The 15617-nt window shown below is 44.0% G+C and overlaps 1 protein-coding gene across 1 annotated transcript in view; it reads right to left on the minus strand.

Moving 5' to 3' along the window:
- Nucleotides 1–5909: 5909 nt before the first annotated feature.
- SUDS3 (SDS3 homolog, SIN3A corepressor complex component) overlaps nucleotides 5910–15617 on the minus strand; it is a 33074-nt gene continuing 23366 nt past the window's right edge. Inside the window, exons 11-12 of the mRNA XM_032431365.1 lie at nucleotides 12276–12360; nucleotides 5910–9298 (exon numbers count right to left, since the gene is read on the minus strand). Of these exons, the coding sequence (XP_032287256.1) occupies nucleotides 9200–9298; nucleotides 12276–12360 (184 nt within the window). The 3' untranslated portion in view covers nucleotides 5910–9199. The remainder of the gene's footprint in view (nucleotides 9299–12275; nucleotides 12361–15617) is intronic.

The raw sequence follows: 15617 nt of genomic DNA on the forward strand, positions 1-15617 counted from the left end.
CTTAGCCTCAAGGCACGCTGGGATGGGGTAGGTGGGGCAGGTGGGGCAGACAACTCCGGAAATAACAATGGCCCTTAACAAGGGCAGCTGGCAATGGGGGATGTATTTTCTAAAGCGCTAGAGTGACCCAGGCTAGTTTCAAGCATGAGGGTCATTGTTGTGGCTGCTTTGTTTACATGACCTCATTTAATCCTCACAATGAACTGCTGAGGTGGCTGTCATTATCATCCCCATTTTCTAGATTGGAGCCCAGACGGGTTCCGTGACTTGCCTACAATCACACAGCTTGTAAACCCACAGAGCTAAAATTCAAACCCAAATCTTATATCCATGCCCTTCAGCCTCAGCCTGGGTCTTCCCTCAACTGTTGGATGAAGACTTGCCTTTAAGATCTGGATTTAGTTTCTGCTCTGCCATTAATCAGCGGTGTGATCTTACGCAAGTTGCTTCCCTTCTCAGTATCTGTTCCCAGGTGTGGAAAACAGAGGGGGGTTGGCTCAGATGACGACTAAGCATCCGGCAGTCTATGTGAGGATAGGGGAAGCCAACAGGAAAAGGAAATGTACGAATGTGATGCAGAGGTCAAGCTTTTTCTCCTCCAAGTCTCAATTTCCTCATCTGTTAAAATGGGAATCAAGACACACCTCACATGGGTGTTGAGTGTGTTAAAAAAGGTAATGTACAAAAAGTACTTAGCACTTGTCCAGGTACATAGTAAGTGCTCGATAAGCACGAACTCTGATGCGTTCCAATTACTCATACGCTGACAAGAGCGCCCCCATGCTTGAATTCCTGAAACTTCCACTTGTGGTAAGGTCAAAGCGCCATGTTTGCAGGAAGATGAGTGATCAAAACAGAAGAAAGGGAGTCAAACAAAATTACTGTCTAACAGGAACGTGTGCTGTTGCCCTTTATTGGTTTTACATACGAGTTAGTTTACGAATACTTTCAGGAGCATGTAAGTGTGAAATTGGAAAGCGTCACTCCGAGACTGCCACGAGCCACCGCACTGGCGATATAAGAGGGGGAGGAGGAGGAACGGGGTGGGCCAGTGAAGGGAGAAAAGGACAGAAGCAGAAAGGAAAGGAAGGTGAACCAAAAGTGTGGAAGGACAAAAAGATACGGGGCTGGGGAGCAAACGGATTTTAAAGTTCAAAGCACATTCATCCAGATTTATTATTGAACACACACACTTTTACTTGACTTTTTAAACATGCCCCACCCCCGACCTCTGCTTTTACTCAAGCCATTTTCTCCGTCTGCAATTCCTGTTCCCAGCCACGGACACTGCTCAAGGCCTGCCTCAGCTTTCAGGCCAAGCTTGAATTTTATTTTCTTTCAGAAGAAATTGTAAAGCACGCATGGTTCATGAGAATGCAGACTTCGGGTCAGCGTCGACCTGTTCTGGAATCAAGCTGGGTGAACTGCAGACAAGTTTCTTAATCGTTCTAAACCTCAGTTTCCTGGTCTGTAATCCCCAGACGTGTAACAACAAATCCAGAGGGCGCAATAATGAGAGATAATGCACATGAAGCGCTTAGCCACCTGCTCCACAAATGTCAGCAGCTATTATGCCCTCGTCCCACTTTCTCCACACCTCAAATGCAGCCCCTGTTCCATGGAACTAGAATGACTGAGAAGCCAGGCTGTCCATCCTCAGTGTCCCAGAGGGAAGGAACCATGCTTCCCCCAAAAGAACCTATACTACTCAATAAACGTCATGTGGATTGAATGCAGTAACTACGTCAATCCTCAAGCTTACGATTATTTACTATTTCAAGTAGAAGATGAAACATCCCAAACAATGGACTCCAGGTGACCGGACGATCATGGCAAGGTGTGGGATGACACTGAAGTTCCAGTGAAGGAACCTATTCTGCGGCGGGAACCCTCCACTCCAATGATCATGAAAACAAGAACAACCATAAACAACCAACATGTACTGAGGATTTACTATGTCCCAAACGCTACTTGTGAGTGCTTTATCCGTAAGAACTCAGTTAATCCATGGAATCAGCAACTCCACAGCAAAAGGGCAACTCTCAAGAGAGTTTACAGAGAAGGAAACGGAGCAGAGAAGGAAATGGAGCAGGAAGGAAACGGAGCAGGGTGACCAACTGTCTCAGTGTGCCTGGGTCTGAGATGCTTCCTGCGATGCAAGACTAAGAAAGCTAAAACCAGAAAAATCCCAGGCACACTGGGCTGAGTGTGCCCGAACACTGAAGCACACAGACATTAAGTTAATGCCCTGGGTTAAGGAGTGGCCACACCAGGATTATGAATACAAGACCCCCATCACCTCTCTGTCTAGAGCTGGCCATATGAACTTAGGCACATCATTTACCATCTCTGGGCCTCAGCTGTTTTCAACTTCAAAATCAAGGGGTCAAACTAAATCAGGGATGGCAAATAAATGGGCTCCCTTGCCCATGGCAAAGCTAACTGATTAGGCCACTCCTCCCAATCTACCCAACTTGGGCTTCAGAATCTTTCTCAACCCAACGCACTGCGCACTCCAACCCATTTGTAGGAGTAGATGCTTAGCATGATCTCTGAAGCTGGCAGCTTTACCTTCATAGTTTGTCGGCGCTAAACTAGCTTCCTGAAATCCTTCTGGTCTCTTAGGAGTTGGGAGACTAGCATCCAAGGACAGAGAACAGACAGATGGCAGCAATACTGACAATGGAAGGGACAGTCCCCAGAGCCTAGGCACTCCCTCAGTCCGTTCCTGTGTTACATACCCCTCCAAGCACAGTATGGTGAATGAGAGCAGGGACTCTACAGAAACTGGGCTCAGAATCCTGGATTACCATTTACTAGCTGTGTGACTTTGGGCAAGTTACTTAACCTCTCTGTTTCTTGATTCCCTCGACTACAAAGTGAGGATTGTAATAGTAACTACCTCAGAGGCTCATTATAAGGATTCAATAAGTTAATATGGGTAAAATGCTTAGCACATAGTAAGTGCTCTATGCATTAATATTAGAATCCTCAAAAGCACGCTCTGGGGTGGATATTATTTAACAGACGAGAAACTGAGGTTAAGAGAAATTAAGTTGCCGAAAGTCACACAGCAGCTAGTTAACTGAAGCAGCAAAGCTGGATTCAAATACTGATTCCAAAGCTTTTGCTTTGCCACACTGCCACTCAGTAAAAACTCAAATACTTATTAAAAGAATCAATGTTGAAATAAAAGTGATTCTTGACTATCTGTAGGGACTTGCCAACCGGAGGCCACTGTCCTCCCACCTTCAGTACCTGCTTATTCCCTATGGGCACTGCTTTCCTAGAGGGCTCTGGAGTATTGCCTACTTTGACACCACACCCATTCACACCATCGGCATGCAGACAGGTGATGCCAACAGACGGGGAGCATCTGCTGAGTCTCCAGCTTCTGAGAAACAGGGGAGAGAATCTTTCAGATTCTGATTATTGGTCTTCCCGTTATCAGTAAAGTGAATTTTGTTATTTTATAGATCTGCATCTTTCAGAGAATTGAGCAAACACAGATTAGGGAAAATGGGTAAAGGGATTAAGTATCTACGTACCTATGCTGTATCTTATCGCTCTCAGTCCCCTAGGGATCCTCCTAAACATACATATCTTTGGTCTTAATAATCATAGTTATTCACAAAAATATCTACTCCGGTAAACACTAAAATTCCTAAAGCTAATATATTTCTCACCATGTTATTATGTCCAAAGAGAGTAAGCTGGTGCCCATGTTTCTAATGCATTCCATCTACTGTTTCCTTTTTAAAAGCAGGAAAGGTGCTCAGCTTTACCCAAGATGGATTTGGGAAGTCTCTAACACTAGTGAGAGAGACTGGAAATTGCTTTCATTCCTGCCTCTCTCCAAAGACTGCAAACCCTGGGTTCGGTTGTTATGCACCTTGCTGGCTGGCGCTGAGCTGGCAGTCTAAAGCGGGTGACATTGAACTGGTGTCCACCGACGTCCACAGAGCAGTCAGCCAGATGCATGATGTCCTGCTCTCCATCTACATTTTTAGAAATCAGTTCAATGGCTCCCACCCCTCCCGCCTTAGAGATGACCAGAAAGGCAGGCAGGAAGAAAGTAAACTGGGGGAGGGAAAAAAAAGACACGTTTTCCTCCAAAGGCTCTCATGTTGCTTACTAGATAAAGTCGGCTCCATCAAGACAGTGCACTCTTTACATTCTAAATGGTTCCTTGGTTTTAGAACTGTGGCATTCCTGCCCGTGCTGTTTCAGAGGAAAGCAGCCTCTTGGCTAGCAACCGGGACTCTCTCTGCTGCATTACCAAGGGAGTTACCCAGCAGGGGGAGGGTCCTGGCAAATAATAGTGTTTTTACCTCTAAAATGTGCTCTCTGACTCTGTAAGAGGCGAGAGCAGATAAAAACAAACTCCCAGGGAAGGGCTGGAGAAAGGTGGAAATGCTGAATGCAATTTTAACAAAGGGGAATGGGAACACACTGCACGGTGCAGTGGTTAGGAACCCTGGCTTGGAATCTGAAAGATTTGGGACTCTGCAACTCAGCGTGTGACCTTAGAGAAATTACTGAACCATCTCCTGTGACTAAAGGAATCTGTTTCCTCCTCTGAAAACCGGTAGTAACAACAGTTTTCTCCCCAGGGTTGTTATGAGGCTTGCATGAGACAAGTGAAGGGCACAGCACCTAGGGCTGGCACTCTTATTATTCACCAGTCTGCCTATCTCTGCACATCATTTTACAACAATGTTATCGGACAACATTTACCAAGCACTTACTACAACCAGGCACAGTGCTGAGCTCTGGGTTTCATGGGAGAATTAAGTAAGTCTTAGAATGACTATGTTAACAAATATATCAACAATATAACATAAACAAATTATATTAATAAATATATTGGGAGTATTAGTACTCGGTTCATTACAAGGATAATGAGAGAACACCTGCCATGAAGGGTTTAGTACAGTGCCTGACATACATAAAGAACTCACGCGAAGTTGGATATTAACATGAAGAACAAGTCCCATTTGCCTCGGCGACAAGCAGGAGGGTGACAGGGTTAACATGCAGGGTTTTCCCCTCCCCCATTTCGCCACGTCCTATGCTACCAGCTCTCATATCCCTGGCCAGCTCCTAGCCTCCACCAGGAACTTGGCTCTTCCAAACAACTATGGAAGGACCCAGCAGCTCAAGAGCTTGAAGGTTAAGGTGATGAAAATACAGAAAACTGGTCAGGCTAACCATTACCCTAGTGAGTAGCAGCAACCGGAAGGAAGCCTGCTTGGTCCGTGCTCTTTCCTAATCTAGATGATGGCCACGTGGACGCGTTCACTTTGAGGAAACTCAATTTCTACAATTAAGATTTGAACACTCTTCTGTACAAATGTTATGTTACAATAAAAAAAAAAAAAAGTTAAAAATAGTGACTGCCCTTCTCCAACATCCAAAGCACAGAGCAGCCCTTCTCGATGGGCATGCCACACTCAGGTTGTGAGCACGCCAGGTCAATCACCTGTGGCAGTGAGCAGCCTCCTCAGCTTACCCACCAGGGAGCTGTAGAATTACCAGCATTTTTTTTTTTTTTTTTGGTAAAATTGGAAAGTAGTGCTCTAGAGTACCAAATGACAACATCCTCCTCAATCACACGAGTCTACCTTAAGGTTTTTCCTATCTAAGGTCAATTTTATTGACTCAGTTTTTAATGAGATTGTTTTATCTTCTCCAACAAGAGTATACCACATTTATGGGTCAACACTTCTAGACTGCTTTTTACAAAACTGAGAGCCTGTCTTTGATATCATTCCATAGCTTACTCTTCATAACAAGCAAATATCTAGTAACAAGCAAACATCCCTCCCTCTTTCCTTTCCCCACAGGCACTGGGGGGGCGGGGGGAACACCTAAAATAAATTTCAATCATTTATCAAGTCAATGGATATAACACAGACTACATGCTGGTTTTCTCTTTGAAAGTTTATTGTTATTAAAAAAAAAAAAAACCTATACTTGTTACATTTTACATTCACCTCTCAGAACATTTAATGATACCAGTTAATGATGATATATAAAAAGCCCACCAGCTGCTTGAAATGGCTGCAAATTTTTTACCAGGTACTGGTATTAAATTGGTTTGAACTCTTTGGAAAAATTGGTGTAACATTAAGTACCAAGATTTCAAATTCCCAGATTAGAAACAAGATTTTTAAGTCAGGAGGAAATTTAGTAAAAATTCAAAGCTAAAAGGAAATGTTAATAGAAAAACAAAAATACTGTAAAAATAGGATTCCCCCCACCCCCAAGTTAGGTTAAAAAAAAAAAAAAAGCAACCAACCCCACCCCACCCCCAATATTTCTCTTAGAAAAGTCACCCAATCCTGAACACAGGGTCTCACACACAAATACAATTAGCTTGATTTGTAGATCAGCTTCTGGGATCTTATACTAGCCCCAGTTTGGAGTTTTAAAAAAAAATTAAGTTAGGTAGTTACAGATCCATAAATACTGGTATCCAAACGAATGAAAACATCCTGGCTTTGGTATGGCTACAGAAATCTGGAAATTGTTCAAGAGGACACTGGCTTTGGAAGAGAGGGAGTGAGAGGGTAGGGAAGGCAACACAAAGCCCCCAAGCGGAGGTAAAATAAATACTGGGACACATCCATAGCAAACACTGTGTGTAAGACTGAGGCAGGTGCCTCAAACAAAAAACACATACAGGTTCTTGATCAGAATAACCCAAGTGCAAGTTCTTGATCAGATTAACACATGTACAGGTTCTTCCTAAGAGTTGTCTAGACCAACCTTTTTCCAAGTATTATCTGCAAGAAACGGTCTGAATTTGGGAATGCACGTGGTACCCTATGGTCTGGTGAGAGAGAAAGACCTTCTGGAATAAGAATGGCCACCCGGGCTAAAAGCCAGCCCCTTGTTAGTCCAGGAATATCAAAATCTGTTTGTCCACCACAAAAGTACCTCCAACTCCTAACAAGGGGCCTCAGCTACCCCTGGTCACCACAGGGGCTGCTAGAGGGACTGAACTGCTGGCTTTTCATCTCTGGGGTGATAAAATAAAAAACTCTTCTGGGACTAGGAGTGTAATTTACTGTGCTGTGTCTCAAGTCTATTCCCTACCTGCCCCATTCCCACAGTCACAATCAAGGATTGTGAGGATCCTGAGGAGCAGAAGGCAGGGATGTGGTCAAGGCCAGAGCACGGCCTCATCACCCTAAAATTTACAGAAGAGAAGAAGCCAAAGTGCCCATTCTCTGGTCTTCAGATGAACAGTTACTTCACAAAAGCACAAAGGTGCCACCAGAGAAGGCAAGGAAAAAAAAAAAAAGGCGACTTGTTGCTTTGATGCTGAAATCCGCAGTAGTTATCAACACAAGGCTTTCCAAAAAAAAAAAAAAACGTTGGTGTACTGCTAGGACGCCAAGTAAGACAATCATTCAGAAAAACCCACTCTGATGACCACATACACTATAACTAAATTTCCATCACAGGGCACTAACGGAGAAAAGACTGCTATTATGGGACGTCACACACACCACGGGGACAATTCCAGCAAGAGAGGCCCTCTCGTAGAGCAAAAGCTGCCAGGAAGAAACAAGAGAGGAAGGCCCTGTTTACTGTGGACTTGGTTCACCCCGGGAATCATCATGATGGGGGCTGCGGGCAGAGAAGAAGCACAGAACACCCACCCAGGCAACTCTAAATAAACAAGCATCATTTACCCTATTATCTAAAGGAGACTCAACACCAGGGGGAAAAAAAAGAGAGAAAAAAAATGAGTTATAAATTAAAACAAAAATCTGTACAAGTCTTGACTCTGAGTCAGTAAGGTTTGGTCTCTGTTGAAGCCAGGACTTAACAAGAAGGTGATTCACTTGTTATCACGGCCCCCCAACTTGCTTTGGGGTATATGCATCAGGACACAACACAAAGAGAATCACCTGAGACCGAGGGCATGACGTACAAAGATTTCCTAAGATGCGTAAGGTGTACTGATTTCCCACAGAGAGGCTAACAGTTGCTGTAACCCCAAATTCTTTACGTATCCTACGGTGGCAGCTTAGAAACCAGAAAAACCCATCTGCCAGCAAATCCCCTCTCCAAGGCTGGAAATGAGGGGCAGGCGGCAGGGAGTGCGGGGAAGGCCATTTCCCCAGGATTCCTTCGGTGAGTGGCAGCCACGGCAGAGCTCCTTTGTCTTCAGCGAGGGCCAGACCTCCTGGGAGGCTGGGGCGACGACAAGGCTCCACAGGCTCGAGACACAGTCCGTGTGCAGTAACAGCCTCAGCGACAAGAGTGCGCAAGTGGAGTCATAAGTGAGAGTCTACAGATCACTGATGACTGCCCGGTCAGTCTCCCCTCCCCACCCACAACAGATAACCCAGATAATCAGCCTGCGCCAGGTACCACTTCATCTCCTTAGGAGCAGGGAACAGAAATGAATTAGAAATAAAAACTTCTGAAATGACCCCTTGTTCCAGCTTGAGCTAGAACAAATATGTCTAAATAAACCACTTGCATTAAATAACATTTAAAATGCGGTACCTTCAGCACATTGTGGAGCATGAGATGTCCCCTCCCCCAACCCATTTACTTCAGTGCACGTAGCCACCCAGGCAAATTTTTCTGTTGCTCAGCCAGTGGAATGGATGGCATATGCCAGATGTTACACAAGGCATTTATTTCTCAGAGAAGGCTGAGAGCCAGGAGAATTAATCTCCTTCTGCTAGGACCTCTGCCCCAAGCTTCTGGGGAAACAGTGAATTGGGCTCGACAAGGGAAAGAGCTATGTGATCCACTAATCAGATTCAAAACATGAAAATGCAATGTAGAGCGTATCCCTTCCTGGTAGAAAGACCTAAAGACAATTTAAAAAAAAAAATGTCCCTTAAACTCAAAGGAGGCTTAAAAAAAAAAAAGACAACGTACAAGCAAAAAAAAAAAAAAAAAAAACCCAAAGAAATGAGTAAATCGAACTCGCAACACTCCCCAAAGCAAGAGTTCATGGTGACGGCTGGCCGGAAGAGGTCGAGGCAGGAAGGAGCAATGCAAAGACCGAAGTGGCTGCCACCACAGCGCCTCGCAGAATCCACAACAGCGCTCCCCAGTTTCCAAGGCCAAGGAGCAATTCCCGGGTTAAAAACTTTCTATTTGGAAGAAAACAAAACCAAAAACCACTCCAGAAAAAAGGTCAAGGGAAGAAGAACACTGTAGAAAGTCAAGCCGCTGACCTCCGGCGGATCACAAAGAGCCCGCGCTGAAGCTGGCCCAAGTAGATCCTCATCTTGGTGCTGTCACTTGTCTTCCTCACCCAGATCTGCAGGGGAGAAGGAAAGGGAACAAGATGAGAGCGGCTACAGCGAATACTGAGGAGCAAATCTTCCAGAGCATCAAAACATCTGCATGAATGAGGTGTGGGTGGACAACTGGCAACCTCCTCATGTCAGGCTGTGGGGGCCCCCCCACAGGAAACCTCTAGCGTAGAGCAGGCATCAGCCCCGGACTTCTTTTCTCCTTCCTTCTCCCTCTCGCACACCTCTGATTAAGAAAATGGAAAGCACAGTAATCTCAGGTTCTATTTTTGCCTTGATCTTATGGACCTTTTTTTTTTATTTGGTTTGATTACAACATTATCAACATTCAAAATACATATATTCATGAATATAAACTTTCAATCAAATTTGGAAATATTTTCCTTGCCCCAAGGGACTTCCATATCATAGTCTTTCACTGCTCTGGTTTCCTGGCAATTAAGGCTAATGGTCATGGCAGAAAAAGAAGGAAAAAATAACAAGGAAAAAAAAAAAGCCCATGAGTGAGCTAAGGCCCAATTACGATCATGAGAAGGCTAAATTAGCTTAAGACAGCCCTTCCCTCCTGAGCATATCCTTTTCCCACAGATGGTATCAGATAGCTGACATTTTACAGGGCAGATGCACTCTTGCATAGAATGGAGAATCAACTCTGGCAGCAGGGGGACTGCAAAAGCAGACGAGGGCACTCAGTAAGTGTCATCTCTGTGGCCAGGACTGGGAAGAAAGCCACCTCCTCAGTCACCTGATATGCCTGAGCTTTTTCATCTTCAGAACAACCCTATGAAGTACTATCCTCAACCCATTTTATAGAAGAGAAAGGCTGAGTCAATTTGTCTGATGTGAATCCTGGTGCCTGCTCTCAAAACCCCCGGCTTGCTCTTGTCCACTAACCCGGCCCTGGCTCTTCTTACCCGTTCTTCATCCATTTAATTAATGTGCAATCAGATGGGGCCAAAAGCAGGATTCTTTTAAGTTCTGCGTCTCACCCACATATGCAAGTAGGAGTCTACAGACCTATCTTCTCCCTCCCCCATTCAGTTTTCAGGTTTTAAAAGTGTTTGTTCTCAGTCTCAATTCCTTTAATGTGATTGTTTAGCAACAGAGAGACTTTAAAGTCAAATACACTAGTTTAAAATTAAAGACCTCACATGAAGCTGAGCCTCTAAGGACCTTGCAGAAGCAATTTTTTTTTTTTTAATAGAACTTTTTTTTTTTTCTTAAGATTTTATTTACTTGACAGAGAGAGACAAACCAAGAGAGGGAACACAAGCAGGGGGAGTGGGAGAGGGAGAAGCAGGCTTCCCACGGAGCAGGGAGCCTGATGCGGGGCTCGATCCCAGGACCGTGGGATCATGACCTGAGCTGAAGGCAGATGCTTAACACTGAGCCACCCAGGGCCCCTGCAGAAGCACTTTAAACTGAAAAATGACTCTAAGAATAGCTGAAGTGGGGAGTCACCAACAGCCTCAGACTCACCCAACAAATGTGCCTGGAGTCAGGTTGTGCCAAGACCAACTAGCTCCAGTGTCACTTAGGATTTGACCTGAAAAACCAGCTAAAATCCTTCCAAGAAGTGAGAAATGTTTTCCCATCACCAGAGTTGCATGCCTCTGATGCACTGAGGCTTCTCCCCTCCAGGTGAATGTCTCAGTGTCACCGTTCTCTTGTCAGACCTCCTTGACACTCTATTATGTCAAAGGATGACAATCTTCAACAGAGAGAAAAAATGTAACTTGCATTTCTATTTTTCCTGAAAAATCTTAAGGTGTCACCAAGGAGGATGAGGCACTGATTGTGAAGTTAGGTTTGGGTCCTAGGAGACCACATGGCCAGACACGAGGGCTCTGCTGTGAAGTCACAACACCTCTTGCTGGAAAACAGCAGGTCTCTCCAACAGACCCCTGTTCTGGTTCTGACTTGGCTTGGGGTGACTCACAGACCCCAAGTCCAGAGAGAAAGGACATTCATTTATCTGGAAGACTCTCCCTAACTTCTGAGTAAACAATCATTTTGCAAACTAGTCACATTTGAGGGCATTTTCAATTCAGGAAGCTAGGAGAATGGAAGAGGCTTAAGTTATTTCATAATCCAGTTTCATTAGATTTACTGTGCACTGGCACGAATAAGTTAGAGGGTAGACACATAAAAATCAATTTCTTTGCAGACATTTGTGGACTGATAAAAGATCAAGCCAATCGAGCTATTAAAGTTTTAAACTTCTTTAAAATTACTAACAATACAAGTTACACATTGCTGACATCCCCCCCTAATGAAGGGCCCGTCGGAGAAGTCACTCGCCAGTCATCCTATCCTGGAGCCTAACCCTCCGAGCTGCCTTTAGAACCAGTCGCTATCCTACAGGAGAGACTCAAGGAAACCAGTACCTGAGGGCCAGAGCCTGGCAGCTCACTGCTGAGAGGCACAACAGGACGAGTCACATTGTAAAGACAGCAGGCAAGGAGTGGTGTGTGGCTCAGATCCGGCCAGCATCCATTTACTGAGCACTTACTGCGTGCCAGACCCTGGGCCAGGTGCCTCATTAAATCCTCACAGCACAAAACAAATCTCTCAGTACAGACGAAAGCTCTAGAGAAATAACAAAGATGGAGTATGCTCCACAAGCAAGTTCCATGGTCGGTACACAGGTACCTTACAAAGCAGCAGGATTTGAACACACAGGTATCACGCAGACTTGCCTTCTGCTCTTTCCTGTAGTCTCCCTCAGTCATTCCCAACTGAACTGCTGTATGTGGAGTTCACCACCACCACCAGGAATATACAAATCCACATTAAGTTGTTAGTCAAGACAAGTAAGGGATTTCCGGGATATTTTGTCTCCGTGCAATTTCTGCCGGGAAGTGCTGACTGAGATCCTAACCCGCACAGGACACAGGGTTCCACGGTACGTTCTTGGTGGCACCTGCACTGCAGGTTTGTCACACTTCGCTCCCCTGGGGGGGGAGGGAGTTCGGCCCCTACCTCATTGGCTCCGACAGAGCTGATCACACAGCTCAGCTTCTGGTTGTCCTTCGACTCCAGGTAGATGGCCTGGCTCTTGTGGTACCTGCCAAAAAACAAGACCCAAGTTTATGTACGCCTTTAGCCACTGCATCAAGGTAAGACCGACATGCTGAAAAAAGCCACACATATTTACTGTTTATAACTCGGTGAGTCTGGGGTAAGTATATACACCCATGAGATCATCACCACCACGAACACATCCATCTGCTCCCAAAGTCTCCTCCTGCCCTCTTCATCAGAATTATTTGTTGTTGTTTTTTCTTTTGTAGGAAGAACACTTCGCAGAAGGGCTATGCTCTTAACAAATTTTAAGTCAATAATACAGTACTGTTAAAGGCACCAGTTTTTAAAAAGAAAGGAAAAAGGGGAAGAAAGGAAAACACCACAACAAAGAATATAATTGAAGGAGTCTTAATTTACATTTGATGAAGAGTTTGGATTTCAAGTTTAATTTGAAGGCCTCCACCCTTCGATTAGATCAGATGACCTCCTAATCTTCTCCTAATCTAAAACTTATATTCCTTGGTCCTTCTGCAGAGGGAAAAGGGAGGCGGGGGAAAGACTGGGAAGCGAACTCCATGCTTACTTTTTATTTGGACTATATACCCCAACTCAATCAAAAAGTAAATTATAATTTTTCAAAATAAAACCTGTTCCCACTTTCCACGCATCCCAAAACACTGAAGAAGCTTGGGTGGACAAAATAAATAGCAGGGTTTGAACAACCAATCTATTATTTATTTTCAATACATCCAAATTAAGTCATCCACAAGACGGCAGGCCAATTTCAACTCTTTCTTTGGTTACTCATTCAGCAAATACTCATTAATCACTTACTGTGCAGCACTGAGGATGCTGGAAGTCAGAGGTGGACAGTGAACAGGACCACAAGGTCCCTGCGATCACACAGCTTCAAATACAGCGGCCGTGAAGAATACTGACTAATCACACCTGGCAAGCACTAACCAGGCGAGGTTCGGAGTGTCAGGGTGTGCACCCTGGGGGGTCTGATTTGACCTGGTCAGTCGGGAGAGCTGCCTTACATGGAGCAGACCAGACACTCCATTTCGGCCCCAGTAGCCATCCTCTTGGCCTGTAGCACAGGACCACCTTCAACTTCTCCAAGTTCAGAGGTAAGGCCGAGGATGAAAGTGAGGAAGCCAGGGCCAAAGCCCAAATGAGACAAGAGCAGCTCCACAGGATGAAGGAGCAGCTGCTGGGCTACAAGAGCTGGAAACACGAGCCAAGCTGCTGCTGGAAGCCCTGGCCGGGGCCAGCCCCAGTCAGGCAAGAACATAACCTCCGCTTCATCCTGGCTACACAGATCTGGCTAAAGCAGATGCACTAACTCCCGCAAATTCTACCAAAATGCATCTCCCAGCAAAGTACTGCATGTTATCATTATTTCGGGGGAGGGGGGGCAGGCAGACTGTTTTGCTGGTATAATAAATAATCTACTGCCAGGATATCACAGTAAAGAGATGTACTTCATTCCCACAATAAGCTTTTTCAATCTAGGTTCTAAGCACTCTTTAACCTGCTACTTAGGAGCTGAAAACTCAGGTTTCCAACTCACTTTACTTCCTGAAAACACTGTTCAAAGAAATTGAATCATAAATGCAATTAGAACAGCGTGATTGGTTTAGACTCAGCTTTAAAGCTGCTTTTGGCCAGAGATCAGTTGGTAAACTGGGTCAGGGGACCTTCATTATGCTAAATATGTAATATCACAAGGTCTGAAGTATACAGTGCATGAGGAAAGGCTGAATTAGTTCACAGCGTGACTCAAAAATTCCAGTTGCCCTCCCACATCTAAGCCAACTTTCCTATGTAAATAATAACATCTTGAGTGATGGTTAGAGTAAAATTACAGAGCAGGAGAACATTCGAAGTTATTCTATGGAGACTGTGAGTTATTAAATAATGAGATAAAGACACAAAGCATGCACCTAGCCTCAAGTCATTCTGATACTATTTCCTAAATACTTTAATAAAGAAAGGTCACAGTGTGGTGAAGGAGTATGTTACTAGTGTAGAAACATGCTCAATATACTGCTAAGTGGAGGGGGGAAATCTATGTCCATTACATTCCTGTGCTTGTAAAAAAACATGTTATATGTGTATCATACAAACACAGAAAAAACTGGGTAAAGTTATGTAGTTAAGATGTATAATAAAATGTGTATTACAACTTTATAGAAATATGAAATGTAAATTAAGAACGGTATTCTTTTCATTGCCTGGCTTTCTTTTTTCTGAAATAAGCAGGTTATTACTCATATTAAAAATTAAGTAAGTCACGGTTCTGGAAAATACCTAAATAACAAAGATGGGTAAAAACAAAACTTGATGTTAAAATTAACATCTTAATGTCTTCAAGGACAATAGCTAACTCTGGGAGACTAGTCAAACAATTCTCACGAGATGTGCTGCATTTTCCTTCAGATGTGTGCAGAACCCAAACCCCAACACCTATGACTGGCTTGAAATGAATACCGGAAGTAACAGTAAGATCTGGTCTATTACCACCCCACCTCCCCCGGAGGTGGTCTGGCCACCTCCCAAATCTGCCTGCTTTGTGGTAACCAAATGGTGGTGGCTTGATTGTCCACCATTGGTCCCTATCTGCTCCACAACAGAGCTGGCCTGCGTGCTTCCCAAAACAACCCACTTCCAAGCCAACGGAATCTCAGATCCTCCTGAACCAGATTCTCATACACCACACAACAGTCTTGGGAAACTGTTATCCCTGGATATCAAATCTATTCAACTCTCTGAATTCTCTGGAAAAAAAAAAAAAAATCCTCAGAAATTAGCATTCATATTTTCAAGATAAAACTAATAAGTATAGGACAACCTTAACATACAAATTTACTTTTTAATTTCTAAATACTAATAAAAGAGGGGGAGAGAATTCAAAATAAATATAGACATAAAAACTTTTAAAAAGCAACAACAGAACTAAAAATGTACATTATCATTTTTTGCCAATTAACCCATTTTATAAGCTGCAACTCATCTCAGGAAAAAAATACTTTAAATAGTCTCAGAGAACAAGCCCCAAAAGTCAAACTGACTTTATTAACTTTATTACTAATGGAACTCCTGACCTGGGAATCCCAATAAATGAGCTCTTAGAGCTCTGCTTCTACTATTAAACCCAATGAACTAGAATCAACAGTACTATTATGGAAGAAGGCAATTTCTTCAGAAGGTGGGTCAAAAAGGAGGGGGTAGAATTAATTTAATTTTGTATCCTACTGGGAATCCTGATATTAACGTTTCATTCCCCCCCCCCCC

This window comes from Phoca vitulina, unplaced genomic scaffold (genome assembly GCF_004348235.1).
Source record: "Phoca vitulina isolate PV1807 unplaced genomic scaffold, GSC_HSeal_1.0 scaffold46, whole genome shotgun sequence".
Taxonomy (NCBI): domain Eukaryota; kingdom Metazoa; phylum Chordata; class Mammalia; order Carnivora; family Phocidae; genus Phoca; species Phoca vitulina.